This window comes from Talpa europaea (genome assembly GCF_964194135.1).
Source record: "Talpa europaea genome assembly, chromosome: 12".
NCBI classification, from domain to species: domain Eukaryota; kingdom Metazoa; phylum Chordata; class Mammalia; order Eulipotyphla; family Talpidae; genus Talpa; species Talpa europaea.
The window spans coordinates 20,747,867-20,772,379 of NC_140079.1; the positions used below are offsets into that span (position 1 = coordinate 20,747,867).

At 46.2% G+C, this 24,513-nt stretch overlaps 1 protein-coding gene across 1 annotated transcript in view; it reads left to right on the forward strand.

The window, feature by feature from the left end:
• Positions 1–24,513, forward strand: part of GRIK4 (glutamate ionotropic receptor kainate type subunit 4) — a gene marked incomplete at both ends in the record, with an annotated part of 271,471 nt that overhangs the window by 118,854 nt on the left and 128,104 nt on the right. Inside the window, 2 exons of the mRNA XM_084249559.1 lie at positions 7,429–7,607; positions 11,987–12,040. Of these exons, the coding sequence (XP_084105685.1) occupies positions 7,429–7,607; positions 11,987–12,040 (233 nt within the window). The remainder of the gene's footprint in view (positions 1–7,428; positions 7,608–11,986; positions 12,041–24,513) is intronic.

Consider the following 24,513-nt stretch of genomic DNA (forward strand, 5'->3'; position numbering starts at 1 on the left):
AGTGAGGCTAATAATTCCTCTCAGAGTAATTGGGTGGAAAGATCTATGCTCACAACCTGATCCACATTTCATTACTATCATTCCACCCTGCAGCCCTGTTATGGCTGAAGCTGGTGGAGAGTGGTGGAGCGGGGAATGATAACCAGGAGAGGAGGGAGACAGTAGTGGGCTTTCCCTGTGCTGTCTCCAGGGGACGCTGTGGGAGGCCTTTTGTATCACAGGGATACAAAATTGACCACTTGTTGGGCACTTACTACATGCCAGACACTCTGCCAAGGGTGTTAAGTGATCTCTTGTAAGATGGACTCTATAAACATTTTCATCCTCTCTGTGGAAGAGCAGACATGAGAAGAACATCTTTCCTACTCACGGGAGGCCTTCCCTTGCCAACTCCAGTGGTGAATGAGAGGTCAGAACTTGGAACCAGAAAACCTGGGTTTGGACTTGAGCCAGTGCCAGTATCACCACTCAGTGATCTCAGTCACTGCCTCTGTCCCGCTTCAGTGATTTTATTTGCACACATAATATTAAGAACACCTGACCACTCGTGTGGCTAAATCAACTCTAGAGAAAAAGCTTAGAAATTACTGAAGACCATTCCCTGGACAGGGACAACTCAAAAGATACCCTGAAGTCAAAAGGCCATGGGCACCCAGAGGCCAGGTTCTTCTCACTCTAGTCTGGCCTTTAGAGAAAGTAATGTGCCAAGCCAGCCAGCAGGACTGCCTTGAGGGGATGGAGAGACTCAGCCTGCTCCTCCATCCCTCTCTCCTCTCCTCCCTGCCTGTTCTTGCAACTCGCCCAGGTGGGGTATGGGGCAAACCCAGAAGCAGGTAAAATTCGTGGTTCTGTCTTTTGGGTAAATCCCTGGGAGTGGAATTGCCGGGTCATGTGGTAGCTCCATTTTTAGTAGACTGAGGAACCTCCAGACAGCTTTCCATAGTGGTTGGACCAGTTTGCACTCCCACCAGCAATGTAGGAGAGTTCCTTTTTCTCCACAACCTCGCCAACATTTGTTATTGCTTGCTTTTTTGATATGTGCCATTCTTACTGGTGTAAGGTGGTATCTCAATGTGGTTTTGATTTGCATTTTCCTGATGATAAGGGATGTTGAACATTTTTTCATATGCCTGTTGGCCATTTGCATTTCCTCTTTGGAGAAATATCTTTTAAGTTCTTCTGCCCATTTCTGGACTGGATTCTTTATTTTGATTTGGTTGAGCTGTGTGTGTTCTTTGTATATATTTGTGATCAGTCCCTTATCAGTTGAATGGAGTGCAAAGATTTTTTCCCAATCAGTGGGGTGTCTCTCTGTTTTGGTTAATGTCTCTTTTGCTGTACAGAAGCTTTTCAGTTTGATGTAATCCCAGGTGTTTATCTTTTCCTTGACTATCTTTGCTTTGGGTGATGAGTTTTTAAATATGTTGTTGTGATGTATGTCTTGTAGTGTTTTACCTATATTTTCTTCTATATATTTTATGGTTTCAGGTCTTATGTCCAGTTCTCTTATCCATTTTGAGTAGATTTTTGTGCATGGTGAGAGGTCGTGGTCTAGTTTCATATTTTTGCATGTGGTTGGTCCAGTTTTCCCAGAACCATTTATTGAACAAACTGTCCATGTTCCATTGCATGTTCTTCACTCCTTTGTCAAAGATCAGCTGTCCATGTAAGTGTGGTTTTATTACAGGGCTCTCTATTCAGTTCCTTTGGTCTGTGTGTCTGTTTTTGTTACAATACCAAACTGTTTTAATTATTACTGCTTTGTAGTATAGCTTGAAGTTTGGAAGTGTGATACCTCCTGTCTCCTTTGTTTTCATCAGTAGGGCACAAAAACGTTGATTCAAGAGACCGCCTGTACCCCTATGTTTATTGCAGCACTATTTACAATAGGTAAAACCTGGAAGCCACCTAAATGCCCAAAAATAGATGACTGGATCAAGAAGATGTGGTATGAATACACAATGGAATATTATTCAGCAATCAAAAAAGATAAAGTCATGCCATTTGCAGCAACGTGGATGGAGCTAGAAGGAATTATGCTCAGTGAAATAAGCCAGAAAGAAGAAGGAAAATATTGGATGGTTTCACTTGTAGCAGAAATATAGGGGAAAGAAATAAGACATCAGTGTAAAAAAATAATAACAGTACAAAACACAACAAAGCAGAAACAGACAATTATAAATCAGAGACATCCTGCAGGGAAGGAGGGGGAGAGGGATCAGAGGGAGGGAGGGAGGAGCTCAGGGGACTGAGGTGATGGTGCACAGGTGCTTTGGTGAAGGAAACTCCATGGGGACTACACCTGTGGGGGTGGGGGGAAGCAAATATTGTTTAAAAATGAACAATGATGTAAAAAAATAAAAAACTAATTAATAAAAAAGGAAAAAAATAAATGAAATAAAAAATATATAAATGTGGTTCTGACCTGGGTGGGAATGAGGACTTACTGGCTCAAGGGTACTGAGCAAAATGGTGAATTCACACTCTCATTAAATCCCCCCACTATTCCCTGAGGTGACCATCCGCAGCTACCTCCCACAAGTGCCACCCCTCCAGGGAATATCAGCATTCTCCAGAACCTAAGTCTGCTGCCAAGAGCAGCAGAAGTTGAAATGATCGTTTATTTTTATTTTTGGATACGGGGTCCTCTGTGTCCCCTGCAGACCCGTTACTTGGATATCTGTGTCCTTGTCCTACACAAAGCCATGCCTTTCACAGCCTCCCCAGCCTCCCCCCATCCTGCCTGACCCCCTGCCTTCCAGTTCCAGAAGCCAGCCTCCCTCCTCCTTCCCAGAACAGCGTCCTGCTGCTTCTCTCATCGATCCATCCCATTGCATCCTGAGCGAGACTAATAGGTTCCCCAGGTCTCTCTCAGCCCTGGACTTGGCAGGCCGACCCACAGCAGGATCCAAGAGTCCCCCAGGAGAGGAAGGTTGGACTGGAGGTGGAGGGGAGTCAGGAGAAGAGAGCGGCTTTTAACCCCTCTGGGGACTGCTGCCTTTGGTAAATCCCTTAGCGCCATTAAAGAGAGAGCAGTGAGGAGAATGTTAATTGGAAAATGCCATACTGCACTGAAAAACTCACAATTTTCTTAATGTAATTAAGCTATACTTTCTCTTCCGGAAATCCCTTCCCCTGCCTAGGATTTCAAAAGTATTCTTTTCTGATTCATAGTATTAGAGAATCTCCTGGTGAAAGATATCAACCCTCTTCTAATCCAACTTTCCATCCACTGGTTTAATTCGTTCTGCAAGAATCTTTGTAGCAGGACTTCAGTCTTTCCTTGACTACCTCCAGCGATGGGGAACTCACTACATCTTTCAACAGCTCAAGTTCTTCCTGTCTTGAGCTAAGTCTGTCTCTCTGTGACTTCGATCCACTCATTGTTCCTGGGTGTAGGCCTCAAGGTTGCCAAGATCAAGTCTGTGACAGCCTTTCCTGCTCTCCCTCAAGCCAGGTACCCTCTTCCTGCAACTGCTTCTCAAGAGACATGGAATCTATCCCCGCCAGCACTGCTGCACTTTCAAATGTAGAATGTTGAGTATCTTCCTACTGTCCCAGCCCCCCAAGTCTTTAGTTTAGTTCACCAACAAATAATGGGGATAGACCAAAAAGACTGAAATGAGATTGCTACTCAACATCATAAAAAAATTAGTATATATGTTATATGTTATAGCTACATATTTGAATGTGTCTGTGCTAGCAAATATGGTTTGTAACCAAGGGCTATATTTTTTTTGTTTTTTTTAAAATAAATTTTATTTTTATATTCCCCATACAATTGCAACCCCCTTATTTTGACCCCAATCCCTCCCCTCCTGCCCTCTACCCCCCATAGAGTGTCTCTGGTTCATAGTTTTTTGTTGATTTTGATTTTCACTTTCTTATAGTTATTCATTTTCCTGGTCCCTTATTTAAGTTTTCTAGATTCCTGCTATGAGTGAGACCATCCGGTATTTTTCTTTTTCTTTCTGGCTTATTTCGCTGAGCATGATCCCTTCCAGCGCCATCCATGTTGCTGCAAATTGCATGTGTTTATCTTTTTCGAATGCTGAGTAATATTCCATGGTGTATATGTCCCACATCTTCTTGATCCAGTCATCTATTTTTGGGCATTTGGGTTGTTTCCAAAGCTTAGCTATTGTAAACAGTGCTGCTATAAACATAGGGGTGCAGGTGCTCTTTGGAATTGATGTTTCTGTGTCCTTTGGGTAAATACCTAGGAGTGGAATTGCTGGATCATATGGAAGCTCTATGTTTAGTAGGTCCAGAAATCTCCACACAGCTCTCCGTAGTGGTTGGACCAGTTTGCACTCCCACCAGCAGTGCAGGAGAGTTCCCAAGGGCTATATTTTGGATTATAACTCCTGTAAGAGTTATGGAGATGGGGTGAAATTACACTGGGGTGTCAGTGGGTGTGGGAGGGGGGTGAGTAGCACTTCAGATGACAGACGCTGTTCTGTTCCCTTGACGTCCTCTTACTAACCATATAACATGGTCCTTGACCTTATTTTATAGATAAGGACACTGAGGTGCAGAGGCGTGGTGGAGATCACTCTCTACCTGCCAGAGTTGGACTGGGGCTCATGTTCAACCTTGTGCTTTTCCTGGTGGCCCACGTGGGGCTCACACTGGGAAAAGGGGTGACTATTAAGAGATCCTGGGTGCAGTTGCATGCCTCCTGGGTACTTGCTGCTCTTCTCCCTCCCTTGTCCCTACCCAGCTTCTCATCACACAGAAAGTAACTGGTATGATATGGGGAAGCTGCATGATTATTTACAGGGCAGTGGGTTGGGGCCTGCTGGCTTTGATTAGAGTAGGGTCCCTAATTTATCTGACATCCGGGGGACTCTTCCCTTGTAGCTCAGTGCACCTGCCAATTTTAAAGGATGAAGGGCTTTTGGGTTGCCTTTGCCAGGCATCTCCGTGCTGTGTAAAATCCTACTGTTATCCCCCAGGCTTTCCTGTCTCATCCCACTGAATTTCATTGCCTGTTGGAAGACTCCCAGGGGATTTGGCTCTGTCCCAATCAGATTCCAAAGACTCTTCCTGCTACATTGCAGGACCCTAGGGTTCCCTCCACTGACCCCCAACTCCCAACTTCCACCATGCACTCCCTCCCCCCATAGCAAGCCCAGAAGGTCTCTCTTGAGCCAAGGAGGTGCCACCCCATCTCCCTTGTTCTGGAGTTTTTTGGTTCAGGTGCTCAGACCCTGTGCAGGTGTGATGGTGCTTTTTATATCATCTCTGAGGAAGATGTGAATATTCTCTTCCCCTTATATATAAAGCCAGTTGCAGCTGCCTCACAGGAAACCAGATTATTTAGGCTGTCAAACAAAGCAGGGATGTGATCTGAACTTTGTTGGAGACTTAGCTGCAGGCTCCTGGACTCTAGGGTCCTGGAGGGTGGGGTCTGCATGGGACCCATCTTCTCTGCCAGCAGCAGCATGTCAGCCAGTGCCAGACTCAGGGATCTCATCTCACACCCCTTTTACAGATGAAGAATAGACTCTCAAGAGGATAGATGATTTCTCAAGGTCACCCAGCCAGCCAGGGCTGACCCTGAGCTTGAATTCAGAACCTCTACATCAGGGTTGGCAGGAAGCACCCCAGCAACTTCAGTGCCACTCTTGATGGAGGCTGGTGGTGAGGGGCTAAAGGGGCACAGACAGCGCTTGATCACTGTGAGAGACCTTGGCAGGGAGGAAGGCAGGAAAGGACAAGCCCAGGCTGTGGCTGACACTGCTGGGCTGTTTCTGAAGCCTCTTTGTGAATAACAGACCCTCCCTGCGCAGCCTCCCACTCCCTCGAGTGCCTTCTCCGGACTTCTGATGGAGAAAAGGAGTTGGCACTATCTTCTCAGAGCTCCTGTATCCATCATGCCAGGCTTTTGTTCTTGATTAACAGAGCACACCTAGTATGGGCTTTCCTTTCTAAGCCCGGATGCATGTCCCTGGGCCTCCCCTGGGTTCTGTACCTGCTGTCTCAGGCTTGGCCTAAGAGACAGCCTGGTCTCAAGGGCAGAAGGTTGAAGGAGATGATAAGATGGGAACTCTGGTCCAGCTGTGTCCATACATGACCAGGTCAGTGCTGTCCTCTCTACAGAACAAGGGACGTGGATGCGATACTCCTCAGAGCTTCCCCTCCTCCCTTTTGATCCTCCAGGCTCAGGAGGGTGAGTAAACCATGCAAGGAGGAGTCTTTAGATAGTATTCAAGGCTGTCTTGTATTTAAGATCCCTTTACTCAGTGCAGAAACCGAGCACAAGGGTTAGAAACCAACTCTTCCCACAAAACCACAGTGTGGAGCACGTGTCCGGGGGGCTTCTCACCCTCCTGCCTCATGCGCTCCTCTCTGCTATGGGATTGCAAATGTTAGAGGATTGTTGTGATGATTTCAATGAGATGAGCCACGTAAAATGCTTAACCTGTTAACCCCCGCACATGGTAAGAATTCAGTAAATGTTGCTCTTGTTGCTTTGGAGGGCAAATGCCTGTGGGTCTCCTTCCATTTGCAATTGAGACCACTGTTTTCCCAGGAGGTCCACAGCCACCCACCTCCTCTGGCCTGCCTTTTTAGACACAAAGCAGAATTAAGTCCCTTGTGATTCAGTGATATCATTCTGGAGTCCCTCCACCCACCTATGCCCCTAGACCATGAACAGCTTAGGTGGGAGGCGAGGGAGAGTGTCCTTCGCTCAGACTCCCAGATTTCTATTTTTTTCTAGGCCCACATTATTGCCTGCTGGAGTGCAGTTCAAAGCCTGTTCCTTTACAATCATAATAATACCTCATCTTAATGCAGTCATTGTGCTCGGAGGAGTTCAAAGGGTTTTGCTAACCTGTTTTCTGGGCCTTATGATCTGGGGAACTGCTGCCTCACCTCCACAATGGAATCGTGGGCTTTCTTGGGCATGCATGTAATATTTATGAGGGTTTACAGAGCGCGTGCAGAAGGCTCAGGCCTACTCACCTGTTACCTTGTTTAATTTTTACTACAGCCCTTCTAGGCTGCTGTTAAGGTTCTCATTTCTCAAATGAAGAAATTGAGGCCAAGAGAGCAGGCCACACGCAAAAGTCACACAGTGAGGATGTGGCCAGGTTAGGGAGAGGAACCTAGGCCTGGCAGTCTCTGAACAGGTCTTGGCCACTGGACCTTGCTGCCCCCTGAGTGGGGATTGCTTGTTCTCTACTTGAACAGAGCATTGTCAGGGAGGCCTAGAGTGCATAGGAGCCTTCTTTCCTAATTTAAATGGGCTCACTGAGGCCCTTCAAGTTTCAGAAGCTGACTCGGGTTAAGGTGAGGCTGCTTAGCCCCAGCGGAGGGGCCAGCCCCACCACCTGCCTTCTTGGCAGGTCCTGCTTTTGCCCCTGTTCCCCAAGGCAGCTCTGTGGACCCTCAGGGGTTTCATCCTCTCTTCCCCTCCAGGCCTTTTAAACCTAGAGAAGCTGCTCCGGCAATTCCTTATCTCCAAGGACACACTCTCGGTCCGGATGCTGGATGACACCCGAGACCCCACCCCTCTCCTCAAGGAGATCCGGGACGACAAGACAGCCACCATCATCATCCACGCCAACGCCTCCATGTCCCACACCATCCTCCTGAAGGTGGGAGCCGGCCGGGTGGGTGTGGGTGGCACCTTGCAGCCTCGCCCTCCTTCCTTCTCAGCTCACAGCCTTCCTCTCCCTGCCCCTGGGGTGCCAGGGTTGGGCCTCCTACCCTGAATATTGGTTTCAGTGAACAGCTCTTGAAAGGAGAAAGCACAATGAGGTTGTCAAAATATTTAACCCCTGGGCCAGCAGAGCGGCCACCAACTGAGACCTGGCCAAGCCTAGACCTGCCAGAGGCTCTGAGGAGGTGCCCTGGGGTTCCTGGGAGGGGCTGGGGGTGGAGGGCACTTGACTATCTCCCAAAAAGTGTAGAAGTATTTCTACATTTTGAAACTGGGACCATCTTGTCTGTGTGTGTTGCCTCCTGTCTGCCTGTGTGTAATCCCCTCACGGCGCACTACAGTTTACAGAGCGCTTCCGCGTCACTCCCCAGTGTAATCCTCTCAACAACGTGACATGAGGACACTGTCCACTAGACAGTAACTGGGACAAGAAACTGCGTCTCTGGGAGATGAGCAGCTCTGTTCAAGGCTCACCCTATGAGGCGCAGGGCCTGCACCCCTTATCTCTGATAGCAAGTCAGGCAGTTTATGCAACCCTGCAACCCCCAGCATACAGAGGGGCAGGTCGCCATCCCCCAAGTCAGAACAGACTTCAGTGAGGGGTGCTGTTATGAGAGAGACAGAAGTTGGGTGACCGAGGGCCTCACTTGACAAACAGCTGGACCCAGCTGCAATGAAATCCCCAGGTACCAGTTTCTGGACTGGTGCTGGGTGAGATGTGCAACCCCAGACAGAGTGCACCCCACTTCCAGACTCCGCAGCAACTCCCAGTAGCTCCCCCCGCATCTCAGGCACATTGGCTTCTTCTAATGCCATTTTATTATTATTATTATTTTTTAAAGATTTATTTATTTATTTATACAAGCACTGGGTACAGTCAGAAGTGCTGGAGGGTGAGAGGATTCGCCAGAGCGGGGAGGAGAACAGACTAGACTGACAAAATACACTGCTGAGCGGAGCAGCGGGCGGCTGGAGAGGTCTGTCACGCCATGTGGGACCCTTGCCGGCAGCCGGGGATCGAACTGGTGCCACAGAAGTTGTGGACAGCTTCGTAGCCCAGCGCTCAACCGCTGTGCCACTGGGGAGGCCCTAATGCCATTTTAATTGCACATTTAAACGCAACCTGCCATCTTGCAGTGGGAAAGCCAGGCTCCTCGTTAACCTCTGCCAAGCTGCAAGGAGCCTGCAGACACTCAACTGTCTCTCCCTCTCCCTCCCACCTCTCTCCGAATCTATCCTCCCCAACTGGGTTTTGTCTCAGAGTTCACAAGAGATTTGAATGAGTTCCCTGTACCACGGGCTGTCCCTTTGGTGTGTTGCCATAGTAATCTTCCATGGCTCCCAAAGCATGCCTGTGTATATCCACCCAACTTGTGTGTACACATATACACAAGATTTGTCTCTTTTCTTCCTTTTTCTCTTCTCTTATGTCTGGAGCGATGACCAGTAAGTCATCAAGGATGGAAAAATTCCTCTAAATTTTCAGGGCATGAGAGAGATACAGACTAAGGAGTGGGGAGAAGGGAGTGAGAGCCTCAGCTCAGCTAGTTGGCCCCCAAAACCATGGAGCTACCTGAACTCCTTTTTAGGTTCTCAAGCATATGCTGCTAGGCTCTATTGGTTTGTTTTATAATTTACTCTTGGAATTTTGGAAAGTACAGACAAGCACATAGAGGAAAATAAAGATCACTCACAATTCCATTATCCAGAGTTAACCACTATTAAATTTGATATCTATCTTTTATGCCTTTATAGGCCCAATTTTTTTCTTTTCCAAGATTACCACACTGCACCTACTTTTCTGTAACCTACTTTTCTTCACTTAATTATTTGTCATGCATTTCCCCCATGTCATTACATATCTTTCTGCAGCTATTTCAATGGCTACATCATTTTCTATTATATGGATGTACCATAATTTATTTAACTGCCCCTTTATTGTTGGATATATGGGTGATTTCTAATCTTTTCCTATCGTAAATAGCCCTGGGATGCACATCTTTGTACATTAATCTTTATGCACATTCACGAATATTTCTAGAAGTGGAATTACTGAGTTAAAGGTATGCGTGCTTTTCAGGATTTTGAAATAATTCACCAGATTATCTTTCAGAGAGGCCATAACAATGTACAATCTCACCAGCAGTGTACAGGTGTCCTACAGCGCCCTTGCCAGTACTGGGTATTTTCATTAAAAACACATTTATTTGGAATGACTGTGCTTTTGATGGAAATACCTCTGCAATGAGCTTCATGAGCAGACAGTTGTGCTGGGGGCCAATGGTGGGCTTTTCAGAGACCACCTATCAGCCTCAGCTTTTGTTTCCTTGCCGTCAAACCCACCAAAGCCTCCCAGGGAAGCTTCAAGAACGTTGTTTCCTGTCTTCCCCTGTGACTCTCTAGTGACCCAGGCAGCCAGGCCCATCAGGCGAGGACTCAGCCCTCATGCTGCCCTGGGGTCCCGTGCTCCTCCTTCCCAGTTAGACCCCAGCCTTGGACGCTCCTGGAGGGTGGGAAGCCATGTGAGCAGAGAGCGCACACAGCTCTGGAAGCCTCGCCGTGCTCCCATGAGCCTGGCCTCTGAGCTTGGCAACACTCTGCTGTCTCTTGATTTCAGGAGGATTTGCAGAGTAATCCCCTGCTTTATTGAGCGGCTGTTCCAGCAACGAACTCCATGTTTACCCAGAATTCAGGTCTTAAAAACCAAGGATCTCTTGTCTTTTATCTTTAGCACAGCAGATTTCACAAAATGGGTTTTAACCATCTGACGGTGCCCTCTCCTATTCCCTACCCCTAGCCCAACCCTGTAGCCAGTGGGCTGCCATGGGCCCAGGCAGTGATGAGAGGCAAGGACGCTACCTTGTGCGCAGTGTAAGCATGCAGGAGGGCATGGGCTGGACCATGCCATGCTCTTGGGAGTGGAGGAGGACATGGAGCTTTGCTGGAGGAAGAACGAGCATCCCATAGGACTCTCTGAGCTCCATCACGACCCCTGCGTAATCTCGCCCCAGTCCCTAAGCCTTCATGCATGCCAGTTTCCCCTTCGAATGGAGGTGACATGGTTAACCCAGCCTGTTCTTCAAAGGAGCCTGGGAGGGTTCCTTTAAGAATGCTGCCAAAGTTATTGGAATTCCTTGGGAGATTAGCACTATGTAAGGGGAAAATGTAATCATCACTGGTCTTGTTTCTCCCCCATGCACCTCAATCGTCAGGACAAAAGCAGTTTCCCAGTGGCCCAGGGCTGGAGGAGGCATTATGAAAATCTAACTGACTGTCAGGAGGGATGGGGGCCCTGGGGACAGTGGGGCTCATTATTTATCTCATCTCCTTGTCAGTTTCTATAACACCTGTCACACTCAAAGCCAGGCACACTGACAGGGAAGGTTGGTGAGGCGCATTTATGATGGCTACAAAGATCAGACAATAGGGAGACAGCGCTGAAGTAGCAGGTCTCAACTATGGGGTGATGGCATGCCGCGTGCTCTGATCTCGGGGGAGGCATGTCATGGGCAGCTTGTTCCTTACTACAAGGGAAGGCCAAAGTGTGCAAATGATTCACCAGCTTCCTACATTAATGCAGACCAGTGCGTCTCCCACGCTCGAATTTCAACAGGGATGGGGTTCATTTGGGAATGGTCTGCAACCCACAGATGCCTGTCTATGCCTCTGCCCCTCAGAGGCTTGTTGTATCAGGAGTTCCATCAACATCACAGTCCTCCAGGTGGAGTACAGTTTGGTTAAAAGCATGAAATTAGGCTGCCTGGCTTTAATTCTGTCTCTTCCATTTATGCAGATCTGGGACAAGTGACTCAGCCTTTTGGTGTTTTAGTTTCCTCAGCTGTCAGATTTCCCTGCTAGTCCTTACCCCGTTAAGTTAATCCAAGAGAAATGCTTTCTAGTGCTTGGCACATATGAAACAGTGGGTGAGTTAGGCATTGTTATTGTTCAAAGTCGTGGAGATAATTATTATATAGTCTGTTTTATGCTTTGCTTCATTTCCTTTAAAGTCATTTTGGTTTCTGTAATATCAGGTGATACCATGAGAATGTGTTGTGCATGAGAACATCAGCTATTGGGGGGCTTTGTGGGAGCAGGGAGCAAGGTGGAGATAGAAACACCCTACTTTTGAAACCACTGTTTCTAAGCTCTATCCCTCAGGGGTCAAGGGGAATGAAAGAACCAATCAAATGTCTTATCTGTGTGGTGATGGAGGATTGTGGCCAGACAAATTGCATACGCTTGAAGCCTTTGTTGTTTACTCACTTCCGGTGGGTTTGTATTTTCCTCTCTAATCTCCTTCTCTTCCCTTTGCAGGCAGCTGAACTAGGGATGGTGTCAGCCTATTACACATACATCTTCACTAATCTGGTAAGACATTCTCACTGCTTACTGCCTTGGCATAGAGTGTCTCATTAATTAGGGTCTGTAGGGTGTGATGGAATGAAGCCCGGGAGATCGGGAGCAGAGAAGATGGAAGCAGAAGAGGGAAGCCTGCCAGAGAGGCAAGGCATCCTGGCAAATTGGAACTCCAGGGGCCTGGGATTCTCGTCCCAATATTTCTAGCCTGGGGAAAATGGAGACTAGGCCTCCACTCAAATGCCTCCAGCTACATAGTGTCGCTCACTCGAACGGAATGACTCTTCTCTGTGGGTTTGACACCTCTCTGTAATCTTCAGTGGTCCAGTCTGTGCCTGGCCAGATCCTTATGCTAATTCAGAAGTAAGATAGATAGTACCCACAAGAGCATGCGTTGTGGTGTCATAAATGTGTGTATCCTCATAGGCCATCGCCGGCCAGCCTCTGGATTTGCCATATCCCCCTATTTTGCAGATGAGAAAATAGATTTGGTTGCAACATGAGTTTTGCCACACACACACACACACACACACACACACCAATTGTAGACCCTTGAACACACAGTGAGCCTTGGTTTCTTTGTCTTTCAAAGGCGCTTTGGAACAGCTGCGGTATAGGGTTACTTAACTTTGAAATAATATCATTTCGTCTATGCAGAGGCATTTTGAAATCGTAAAGCATTAAAAACTGTGTAAGGTTATTATAAGTGTAGACACTCAGTTCAAGAGTAGAACGAACCCAGGAGAACAGGTTTTTGAAAAATTCCTAACTTTTGATTTTGAAATAATTATAGATTCACGAGAAGTCTCAAAGAACAAAGAAAGAGGTACATCGTACCTTTACCCAGTTTCCTCAAGTGGTTTCATCTTACGTAATTACACTGCAGTGTCAAACCTGGTTATCAAAATATCAAACCTATCAAGACGTGTTGCTCTGTAACTCCCTGCAGCCCAGATACAGCACTATTTCATTACCCAAGGACCCCCCTCAGGCTACCATTTCACAATCTCATCTTGCACCCACCTCTCCACCATCCCTCACCTCTCGTAGCCACTAATCTCTCCATTTTTATGGTTTTATAATTTGGGGAATGTACTATAACAGAATCACACAATTTACGACCTCTTGAGGTTAACTTTACCCACTCAGAATGTTCTTGAGACATACACATGTTGCATGAATGAAGAGTTTGGTCCTCTTTGTTTCTGAGTTGTATTTTTTGGTGTGGCTCTATCACCCACCTGTGGAGAAACATCTTGGTTGTTTCTAGTTTTAGATCTTTAGAAATAGAGCTGTCTTAAATGACCCTTCACATAGGAGGTTTATTTTATTTTATGAATGAATGAGATATTGTGATCAATTAAGTGGCCTCTTCATTCAGACATGCTTTGGGTGTAACAGGCACTGGGCCGGGCATCAGGGATTAGATGGCATAAGTGTCCAGACCTGCCTTGGAGAAACTCAAGGTACCTATCATAGTGCAAAATGGTGGATTCTATTCTATTTGCATATAGAATGCTCTAGACTCTGGACCAGGCCCACTTGTTCTCCCTGGGGTGAACAGAAAATGCATCACTGAAGAAGGAGCCTTTGGGCTCTGCCCTGAAAGGGGAGTAGGGTTTTCTAGATAAACCAAGAAAAGAAGAGCATCCTGGAATAAGGAACAGCATATCCATATTATTGGAGATTTGAAAGTACATGCTATGTCTAGGAAACAGTGAGTCTTTTCAAACTCGTGGACTGTTCCCAGAATGTGCACGTCAAGTTAATTACTATTTACTTCTCTATTTCCATCCCTCCTTGCAAGGAAACTATTTAGAAGATTTATAGCAGAGATATCTATGAATTGCAAGATCTTTGATATATTAGGGGAACAGAACTCAGCCTCCTGGATTTGACTCTTAAATAATAAAATGGAAAAGGTGACCTAGAAGTTAAGACTTTTTTGGTCCACATATTGGTGGTTACATCATCATGGAGATTGTGCAATTTCCCTCCTGGATGCAGGAGCCAGGCCTGCTGGAGTTTGAGGAGATGCCTGACCAAAGAGACAGTCTTTGACTCTGTGGTTCTTGTCCTTTTCCAGCTGTCAGTTTCCATCAGCAGCCTATTGTCAGTGCTGCTCTGCTAACCCTGATGCCTCCTGTAGACCTTTGCTCTTGAAGTTAAAGTCATGTTTGAAGAATCCAGTATCGCTTCTCTCCTGGTATAGAGACTCCCTTCACACTAAGCTTTCCAGGGAGTCATCCAGCCATCACCTGCTTCACTACCACCTCCAAACAGTCTGCTCCATTGCAGAGTTTTCCAGCTGAAACCTAGCACCCAGAGAGAAGACCTCACAAATCGCACATGCATAGTTTAGTGAGCCTTCTCCAAGTGAGCACACCTGTGTAAGCAGCACCCAGTTCCAGAAATAGAACTTTGCCAACACCCCAGCAGTCCCCTACCTCTTCCCTCCCAGTCACTACCCCTCAACTGTAAAATAGAAGGAACTTCCTTGGCTTCCTTCCTTTTTCTTTCTACACTGCTGCTGTAAATCAGAGCATTAACATGTAAAGAGGGAGAAAAGGATTAGACTATTCCCTGAGCAATGCAAACGCATTTGCTCAAAGTAAGGAGGCATCTGGGGGAGCCCGGACAAGTTGGCAGAAGCGCAAAGAGCGATTAAAGTGCAGTTGTGTTCCATTTTGGGAGCCTGGGAAGTAAAGGGGAGGAGAGGGAAAGACAGGCCAGGGGCTGTCTGCCGTGTGCCAGCCCCAGCCTGGCCAGCAGAGGAGGAGGAGGTGGGGCGGTGCACTGGGGTGGCATGCGGATGGAAGCAGGCCAGCCATTTGCAGTAAGAAGTCCCAACGCCATAACCAGAATGAAGAGAAGTTGCTTGGCTTGGAGATTTTTTTTCTTTATTCCACATCTTTTCTTCTATCAAATTTTATTGCTTTGCTATTTGTTTTCAAGACTATTTAAGTTTTGGGCTTACAACTTTATACCTGAATGTGAGCACATGTTTCACTCACCCTCCAGCAAGGCTCAGTGCTCATCCCCCATCACCTCACCCTCTTAGCACCCCCACTTTCCCATCCTCCCTGCTGGTAACCACCTTAGATTTCAGAGTGGCAGAGTTATTTTTATTGTGTTTTGACAGTTGGTTTTCTTTGGTAATTTATATGCCACAAATGAGCAAAACCATCTGGCATTTGTCTTTCACTTCCTGATTTCTTTCACTTCATATAATCACCTCAAGAGCCATTCATATTGCTCCACAAGGCACTGATTCATCCTTTTTGGTAGCTTGGTAGTATTCCATTAATAAATAGACCACAGTTTTGTTATCTAGTCTGTGTTTAGATTGATTCACAGTTCTTGGCTCTTGTGAATAATGCTGCTATGAACACAGGTGGAAATGTATCTTCTCGTATAAGCGCTTCATATTCTTCATATAAATACCTAGGATGTGGTAGTGGTATTGCTGCCTCATATAGCATTTCCATTTTTAGTTTTTTAAGGGATCGCTGTATTGTTTCTGGCCTGGAGATTTTTAAGAACACAGTGTCACCCCCTGCTGTGTATCATCACTCCCTCCTCTTTTAAAATGGGGATAATAAAATCTTACAAGGTTGTTGAAAGGAGAAAGTAAAAACGCATTATAAATTGTGAAGTACTATATGTTTCTAAGCCATTGTATTTTTTTCCATATAATGCTATAATTCTTACAGTTTTGAAAGAGCTTTTTTCCTTTTCTGATGGGCTGGGAATGAGACAAACTCTGGGAAGATGCTCAGTCAGAGGGTTCTTTGAACCTGGAATTAACAGGGCTCACAGTTTGTAAGTTTGCAAGGTGATGTGTGAAAATAACTGTATGAATGATGATGGCTGAATCATAGTCAAGAAGATAGAAGTGGAACTTTTGCAAACATCAGTCAGTGAAAGAATATTCTAGAAGCCTCCCATTAAAGCCTTGGCTTGCTGGAAGGGACAGGCCTTTATTAGGAGTAAGGAAGCTATTTTTGGTTTATTCTTCCTACCCAGTTGCAGTTGGAGTTTTGGGCCAGAGAAGAAAGTGTTTCATCCAGAGGGAGTAGTGAGTAACCCATCTGCTGCCTCGTCCCTTCCTCCCTAATACAGATGCCTCCAGACTTTAGTTCTTATTTATTCTTTCTCTGAATTCCTCAGGAGCCCCCATCATGTCCCATCACTCTGAATTCTGCCACAGAGATATAACAGGTGCTCAGATTAGCTTCAGAACCAGCAGGGCGAGCCGGAAAAGCCACAGATATTGGCTTGAGGTAGGCATGTCTTAGAATTCTAATTTGACTAGCTACTAGTCAGAGTTATAGCTGTGTGATCCCATGTAGGTTCCTTAACCTCTCTTAACCTCTCTGAGCCTCAACAAACTTACCTGTAAATAGACTAATAACACCTGCCTCAGAAGATAATGTCCACACAGCAACTGGCTCAAAATATGAATTTGAAGGGAAAGTACTACTTTAAGAAGTTTTATTTCTGTTTCCCATATGCTAAAACAAAGAGGAGATACTTATTTTGTTACCCAGCCTCTAATGGCCTGTAAGGTGACTCCTGAATTGCCATTTTACTTATTTCCAGAGAATGAATAGAATTAGGTAGTTCAGTTATTGTGCATGACTGAGTGATTGTAGGGTTTGTTTGTGCCAGTCATTACTGAGCAATTGATCAATCCCCAAACTCCCCATACTCATCCAGACAGTAAGAAGACTGATTGATTGAAAACATCTATAATAAATAAATTAGATTGACTGTTCTGGATTCGATCAGTTGATTGTCCATCACAAAGGTTAGGACAAAATTGTCCATCGTGAATCAAACTTCCAAACCATCTATTCATTTGACCCTGTGGAAACAGTTTCTTTTTGTCCGGGTCTAACTGGCAGAGAGAGTGGGTGTGCCAACTCTGAGCTTTGGAGCAGAGCTGACTGATGCAAGGAAAGGAATGAAGTCAGAGAGATCTTGGGCTTGCTCAGAGGATCGTGCAGCTGGAAGATGCAGGTCTGGGGGCCCAGGGGAAGCTGAGGTTCAGTGAGGATGACTGTGGGATGCCAGGCAATGAGGGACACTTTGGCTGGTAGTACAGACCCTCTTTAGAACAGAGGAAGAGATCACGGACAGGAAGATTGTAGCTATTGAAGGTACTCAGTCATAGCAAACAGGGCCAGATAGCCAGGTATTTTATTTATACATCTATTCTGAAATGGGATTTAGGCTAGTTTGTACTGGGGTCGGAGGTCTGATCAGTGGAACAGCTTCCTGCCCCTGCTTCTGGTTCTAATGGGTCGAGACTCAGACCCAGTACACTGAGTCTCTGATCAACCGGTGGGATGGGCTGCTGAAGGCACTTGGCTCCATGGAGTCCAGGCCAGAGGGGCAGCTCCAGGGTCCCAATCATGAGCATCTTAATAGTCATTTGCGAACCAGGATGTGCCTGTGGTCAGAGATCAGGAGAGGAAACCAGAAGGAAGCAAGTCCTGGTGGGTAGGCCAAGGTCAGGCACCAAGAGTCCAGGCTGAAGTAAAATGGATCAAAAAAAGGAACAAATCGAAGTAAACAGTAAAATTATCCTGAAGTCACAACAGACGCAGATGCACCAGCAACCTGGAGAACTGGTTCCTGCTTTATCCAGATTTGTTTCTTTTTGTTTGTTTTTCAATGTTTTGATTTTGGTAAAATATACATAGCATAAGCTCTGCCATTTTAACTATTTTTAAGTTTACAAGTCAGTGGCGTTCATTACATTCACAGTGTTGTGCAATCATCATGGCTCTCTCTTTCTAAAACATTTTCATCACCTGCAGCAGAAATACAGTCATTAAATAGTAACTCCTCATTCCCCTTGCCTCAGCCCCCGAGACCTCTAATCAACTTTCTGTGTCTGTAAATTTGCCTATTCTAGATCTCTCCTGGAAGTGGAATCATGCAATATTTGTCCTTTTGTGTCTGGCCTCTGTCACTTCACATCGTAAAAGTTCCTCCATGTGGTAGCATGTTTCAGAACTTCATTCTTTCTGTAAACTTTCTTTATTGTGGTGAAATACATACACCATAAAATTTACCATTTTAGCCATTTTTAAGCATTTTACTTGGTAGCATTATGTACATTCACACTGCTGGGCAACCATCTCTGCCATCCATCTCCAGAATATTTTTCATCTTCCAAAACTGAAACTTCATATTCATTAAAAAGTAACTCCCCTGGGCCTCCCCGGTTGCACAGCGGGTTGAGCGCCGTGCTGTGAAGCTGTCCACAGCCTCTGCAGTGTGGGTTTGATCCCTGCCAGCTAGCGAGAATCCCACATGGTGTGGCAGACCTCTCCTGTCATGTCTGCTGCTCCCCTCAGCAGTGTATTTCTGTTGTCTGCCTGTTCTGCTCCCCGCTCTGTCTCTGGTGAATCCTCTCATCCTCCCGCGCCTCTGGCTTATACCCCAGCTCTTATATAAAAATAAAGCTTTAAAAAAAATAACTCCCCATTATCACCTCACTCCTTTCTATCTCTGAGTTTTACTACTCGAAATAGAAGTGAAATAATATAATAGTTGTCCTGTGGTATCTGACTTATTTTACTTACCATGTCTTTACTATGTCTTCAATGTTCATCACATGTCAGAATTTCCTTACTTTTCAAGGCTGTCTAATATTCCATTATGTGTTTATACCATATTTTGTTTATTCATTTATCCATCAATGGATACTGGTATTGCTTCCACCTTTTGGCTATTGTGAATAATAGCCAATGAACATGAGTATACAAATATCTGTGTAAGTTCCTGCTTTCAGTCCTTTTGGTTCTATATCTAGGAGTGTTTAATTTTTGAGGCATCACCAAACTGTCTTCTAGAGTGTCTGTAGCACTTTTCAATCCTACTAGCAATGTACAAGGGTTCCAGTTTCTCTATATACTCACCAATACTTGTTGTTTTTTAATTATATTTTTATAATAACCATCTAGTGGGTAGGAAGTAGTCAGATGTGTTTCTTACTTCCATTTGGAATTTGCAAATTGGAGGGAACCAGACCATCCTGCTGAGATTCCTGCTGACTAAGAAACGATGAGTAAAAGCTCAGTCCTTTGGTCAGTGAGACCTGGTGAAAACCTCCAGCCCAGTAGCTCACCAACTCTGTGTCCTAGAGGCTCGCGGGGACCTCTCTTCCTTCATACATGAAATGTGAATAATAATATCCATCTCAAAAAGACCTAGGTAAAATGAAAAATGAGCTTTTGATAACACTTTGTATCTGGTAAGTAGCCTATCTGCTATAATTAAGTCCCCAAATCTCCCAGCTTCACACAATAGAAGTATATTTCTCACTCAATTGAAGTCCCAATAGGGTGTTCCTGATAAGTGGGCAGTCATCTGTAAAGTCATTTGGAGGTCTAGGCTTCTTCTAGTTTATAAATGCTGAGAGACCAGGAATGGAGGAAAAGCATGGAGGGTCAGACACAAGAGGGTGTCATGGCCAGACCTGGATCTGGCACATACTATTTCTCCTCCCAACTGCATTAGTTAGCACTCAGCCACATGCCCCATCTACTTATAAGGGAGACGGAGATTGGGAAATACAGTCTCTCTGTGCCCAGGGAAGAGAAGGGAAGGGTTTGGTGATCAACTAACCTTCCCAACCAACCACATTATTAAATTACTAGTCATCAATGCACATCTCAAGGTGTGTGCAGGGAAGGAAATTAGCATCCTAAGCCCTGGCAGGTCTGTTTAGAGCATAACTGATCCTGTAAGTGGAGATGCGCACATAGTTAGAGGGGTATCAGCTCCCTTATCACGGGAAAAGTCCGCACCTGGAGTGGTCTTGTGCAGGTGTGCTGCTGGCCTGACAGTCCTGTCTGGTGTGCCCTGGTGGGACATGTGGGACAGTTGTTCCTCTCCTTAGTCTGGAAGGATTCTCTGTCCTCCACCTGGCCTCTGAGTTTGACTGAGGAACCGTTGTTCTGCCAGACTCAGGGAAGTTTGGATGGAGGACATGAGAATTAAGGGCCTTCAGGCCAAACCCAGTCCGCTGCTTAGACAGCCGAGGTGCCAGCTGAAGAGAAGAGGTGAAGGAGGAAGCAAAATTTGAGCTAATAAATCTAGAGGGATTATCCAGCTACTAATGAACCCAGAGAGATTTGCAATCACAGCCTAATAGAAAAGATAAAATCATCTTAATCTATTGTCAGAGAGCACAGATGGGCTCTGTGCCAAAGGAGGGAGCTGCCGCCTTGGTGGGGACAAGTGGAGATTTAAGGTTAAGGTTCAGACGTCACTCAGTGTCAATGAACAGCAGCAAATAATTGGGCAGCAGAAGGCGGAGGCTGTGTGGTATGCAGGCAACCTGGGCCCCTCCCGGCCTTACAGGCAACATGGCTGACTGAGTGCTCTGCTCACCCTTTCATTGCTGTGGTCCAGGCAGGATGAGAGCCCCATGTTCTTGGCACAACCCCTATGGTGGGACTCAGGCTGCCATTTGTGGGGTGTAGATAGAGGCAGCAGGCAGCTCGTAGGTTTTTCTTGGAGAATCTAGAAATGGTGGGGCAGGTGCTAGGGTGTCTTGTTGGAAGGTGTGAGGAATGGTCACACCAGCAGGAGGTCTTGTCAGGACTGGTAGTTAAGCCACTGAGACTTCTAGTCACAGTTCTGTCACTAACTGGTGGGGTGACATAGTCATAGCGATAGTTGATATGTATGGGATACCTTCTCCATCCAAGGCTCTGTCCTAAGAGCCTCTCAGCACCTTTCTCATTTAAAGGCCCTCAATAGGGTCTCCCCAGTGGCATAGTGGCTTGAGCACAGCACTGTGAAGCTGTCCACAGGCTCTGCAGCGCAAGTTCAATTCCCGGCTTGCCAGGGAGATACCCACATGGCATGGCAGACCTCTCCTGTCTCACCTGCTGCTCCCCTCAGCAGTGTTTTCCATCCCTCTGCCTGTTCTGCTCTCCATTCTGACTCTGGTGAATTCTCTCACCCTCCCATGCCTCTGGCCTGTACCCAGTTCTTGTATAAATAAATATTAAAAAAAAAAAATAAGCCCCACAACAAGGGACTATGGCGATGGCACATGGGTGAATAGGTGGTGGGAATTCTATGGGGACTACACCTGAGAGGAGAAAGCAAACATTGTACAAAAATTAACAATGAAGTAAAATATATATAAATAAATAAATTATATTAAAAATTAAGTAAATAAATAAAAATAAACCCCACAACAGCTCTAGCAGAAGGCACTGTGTTTATCCCCATCTTAGAAGAGAGCAAGCAGAGTGTAGTAAAGTTTTGGTATCTTGCTCCAGGTAGTGGAGCCACATCATGGGTCTTAGCCACGTTGCGCCACTGTATTTATCTAGGCAACTCATTTCTCCTCGCTGGACTTCAGTTTCTTCATCCATGAAATTATAAGGTTGTGAGAGGTGATCTCTAAAGGATTTTTTCTGCCCTGGACTTGTTTCATTAGGGGTGTTTCTTGGAGAGAGGGGAGAATGTTCCTTCAGAGTGTAGTGCCCACGTGGCCCGTGCAGGCAGGTTTCCCTCAGCCAACAGCTCCTCGGATTCCCAGATAGTCGCCAGGTCCCACTGAGTCCAGCAGAAAGAACCCGCCATGCCCTGAGCTCTGTCTTGTGTGGACAGGATGGACAGAGCAGCCAGTTTTGCTTCTCTGGGTTCATGTTATTGTCAAGTTGACCAAGCTGTGTTTATTTTTCTGAGTGTTTATCAGAGAGATTAGGCATCAGTAATTGAAATGGCCATCATTAGTACAGAAAGGAGAGGTGGAAAAAACAGGGAAAGGAGAAACAGTTGTTCTAGAGGAGGTGAGCATGTTCACCATCCTGCTCATCCACTCTTTTCTTTGCGAGTCAGCCCTCCTCTACCAAAATGTCACTTCTTCCAAGGAGTCTCACTGACACCCCACTAGGGTGTTCCACACTCTCTCGGGGCCCTGTGTTCTGTAGCATTCATCTCAGTTGGATATTCCTTCTCGACCTGACCCCTCTGCTAGACTTTGAACTTCATAAAGGCAAGACCAAGTCTGTCTTGTCCACCAGTGAAACTCTACTGGTCTACTGGGACAGAGTAGACACTCAGTATTTATTGAGTGAGTGAGTGGAACTCTTCCTGATGTTGTCAAGTTCTTGGAGTGGGAGGGCCAGTGAGATAGCTCATCTCCACCAGGAATTCAGCTCGTCTAGACTAAGCCCATAAGCCAGAGGACTCAGCTCAGCAAGGAGGACTAGACCCAGCCCCACCTCTCCTGAGGCTGGCTTCACACTTTCAGAGTCCTCGTGGTCACTGCTCAGTCTGGAGTGTTCTTCTTCCATTCTGGGATGGGAAGGTTTAGAGTTACAGATGTGCAGGACCACAATGGGAGGCTTAGTGCAGGGTCCAGGGGATAGGGTTGTAGGGGGTGCTGATGAGTGAGGGCACTGCTCTCATCTCAGGCCCATGGTTGGCATAAAGAATGGCCATTGAGGGGTCTCCCTTCCTGGTGCTGCAGGGTAGTTAAAGTCTCAGAACAACCAACCAATCACCAGCCACTGTGACATGAGTTCCATCCCCAGCCAGGGAGCAACCCACATGGTGCAGCAGACCTCTCCTGTCTTGCCCGCTGTTCTCCTCAGCAGTGTATTTCAGTAGATCCACCTGTTCTGCTTCCCACTCTGTCCTTGGTGAATCCTCTCACCCCTGGCACCTCTGGCCTGCATCCCAGTTCTTATAAGCATAAATAAATAAAATAAATCTTTAAAAAAAAGCCATTTAAGGACTGTCCAGCTGATTGTCCGAGTGGCCTGTCACCTGGGCTACTTTCTCTGCTGGCACCTGGCACCTGAGTCGTGGAGGCAGAACGCAAGGGCCTGGAAACAAAACCCCACCTTCAGATTTTCAAGGTCATTATAAAATTGTCTGGTCCTGTCCATTGTCCCCATGCCATGGCCTGTGAGGGTGGTGAACCACGTAACTGTGGACACAGAGGACAGAAACACAGTATGATGGAGGCAGCCAGCGCCTCAGCGGGGAGGGTACTAGAGAGTGAATCTGAGCCATGCCTTGTATTAGATGTACAGGAGGTAGCACGTCACTAAGCTGCAGAGTCTACATTATCCCTTTTGTAAAATGGGGATGAGAATTCTGATCATCACTGTGCAAAGAACATGGAAAGTTTATCGTCCTCATGGAGCTGCTTGGAAAGGGCTGCCTTCCCTCCCTTCCCTACCTCCCTGTTATTTCCAACCTACCTCAGCTCCCTGATTTACTGCCTCCAGCTTTCCAAAACTCCAAAGCTGTTAGAAACAGTTCAAAATTGGCCCTGACCTCACTGGAACTACAGTTCATGGTTTGCTTAAACCACCTCCATGTCTTGCAGTCTTTTACTGATTACATTGCACGCACATGTGTGCATGTGCACGCGCGCGCGCACACCCCCCCCATGCATACATACAGCTCTTCAAAAGCTGCAATCCCATCAGTCAGACAACTTCCTAGTGCCAGAGCAATTGATTCTAAAATGTAGTTTATTGTAAAATTATTAAGACTATGCACATATTTCACCTTTATTGAGCCTTTTAGGAGAACCACTCTGCATAATACAGTACACTTTGGTGGATAAATATGGTTTTAGTATAACTAGGAAAAGAGTAATGGAATGAAATCTCCCCATGTGTCTGCCTGAGCTTCCAAGGTACCACCCCCTGCAAATGGACACGAGGCAGTTTGGGCCGTGACCAATGTCTCCTGGGCATATGCGGGTCCAGTGGCATCTTAAGGTAGAGATTGTGCTCCAAAATTGTGCTCTTCAAAGCTGCTCACCCTCCTGTGCCTGTTCTCTGAACTAGGCCATGGGTAGAGGGGGACGTATTCAGAAGGAGGGGTGGCAGGGAGAGTTGGAAGGTGATTTGAAAGGCCTTGATGAAAGAGTTATTTTTTGCATTTGCCTTTCGGGAAATTGCGGCTGACAGCTGGAAGCCCCTCGGTCCAAATTATAGAACTATAAATGACGAGCCCGTCATGATGAAGCAACTTGCCTATATAAAGTTCTATAATCAACTATACTTCTTCAGTGAACATTTATTAAGTGCCTACTGTGTGCTGAGGAATATAGCAGTAATAGGGTGTGGCTTAAAAAGCTCCCCATCTATAAATGTGAGGTAGAGGCCCAGAGGGACATAAAGTGTTTCTTTGAAAGCTTGGGGAAAGGTTTACAGGTATAGCTCCTTTTGAATTTTTTTTAAAGATTTATTTATTTATGCATACAAGAGCTGGGGTACAGGCCAGAGGTGTGGAGGGGAGAGAGGATTCACCAGAGACAGAGTGGGGAACAGAACAGGCAGACTGACCAAAATACACTGCTGAGGGGAGCAGCGGGTGAGTCAGGAGAGGGCTGCTGCGCCATGTGGGTTGCTCCCTGGCCAGCCGGGGATCGAACTCGTGCTGCAGTGGCTGAGGATAACTTCATAGGTTGCATCTTAACCCCT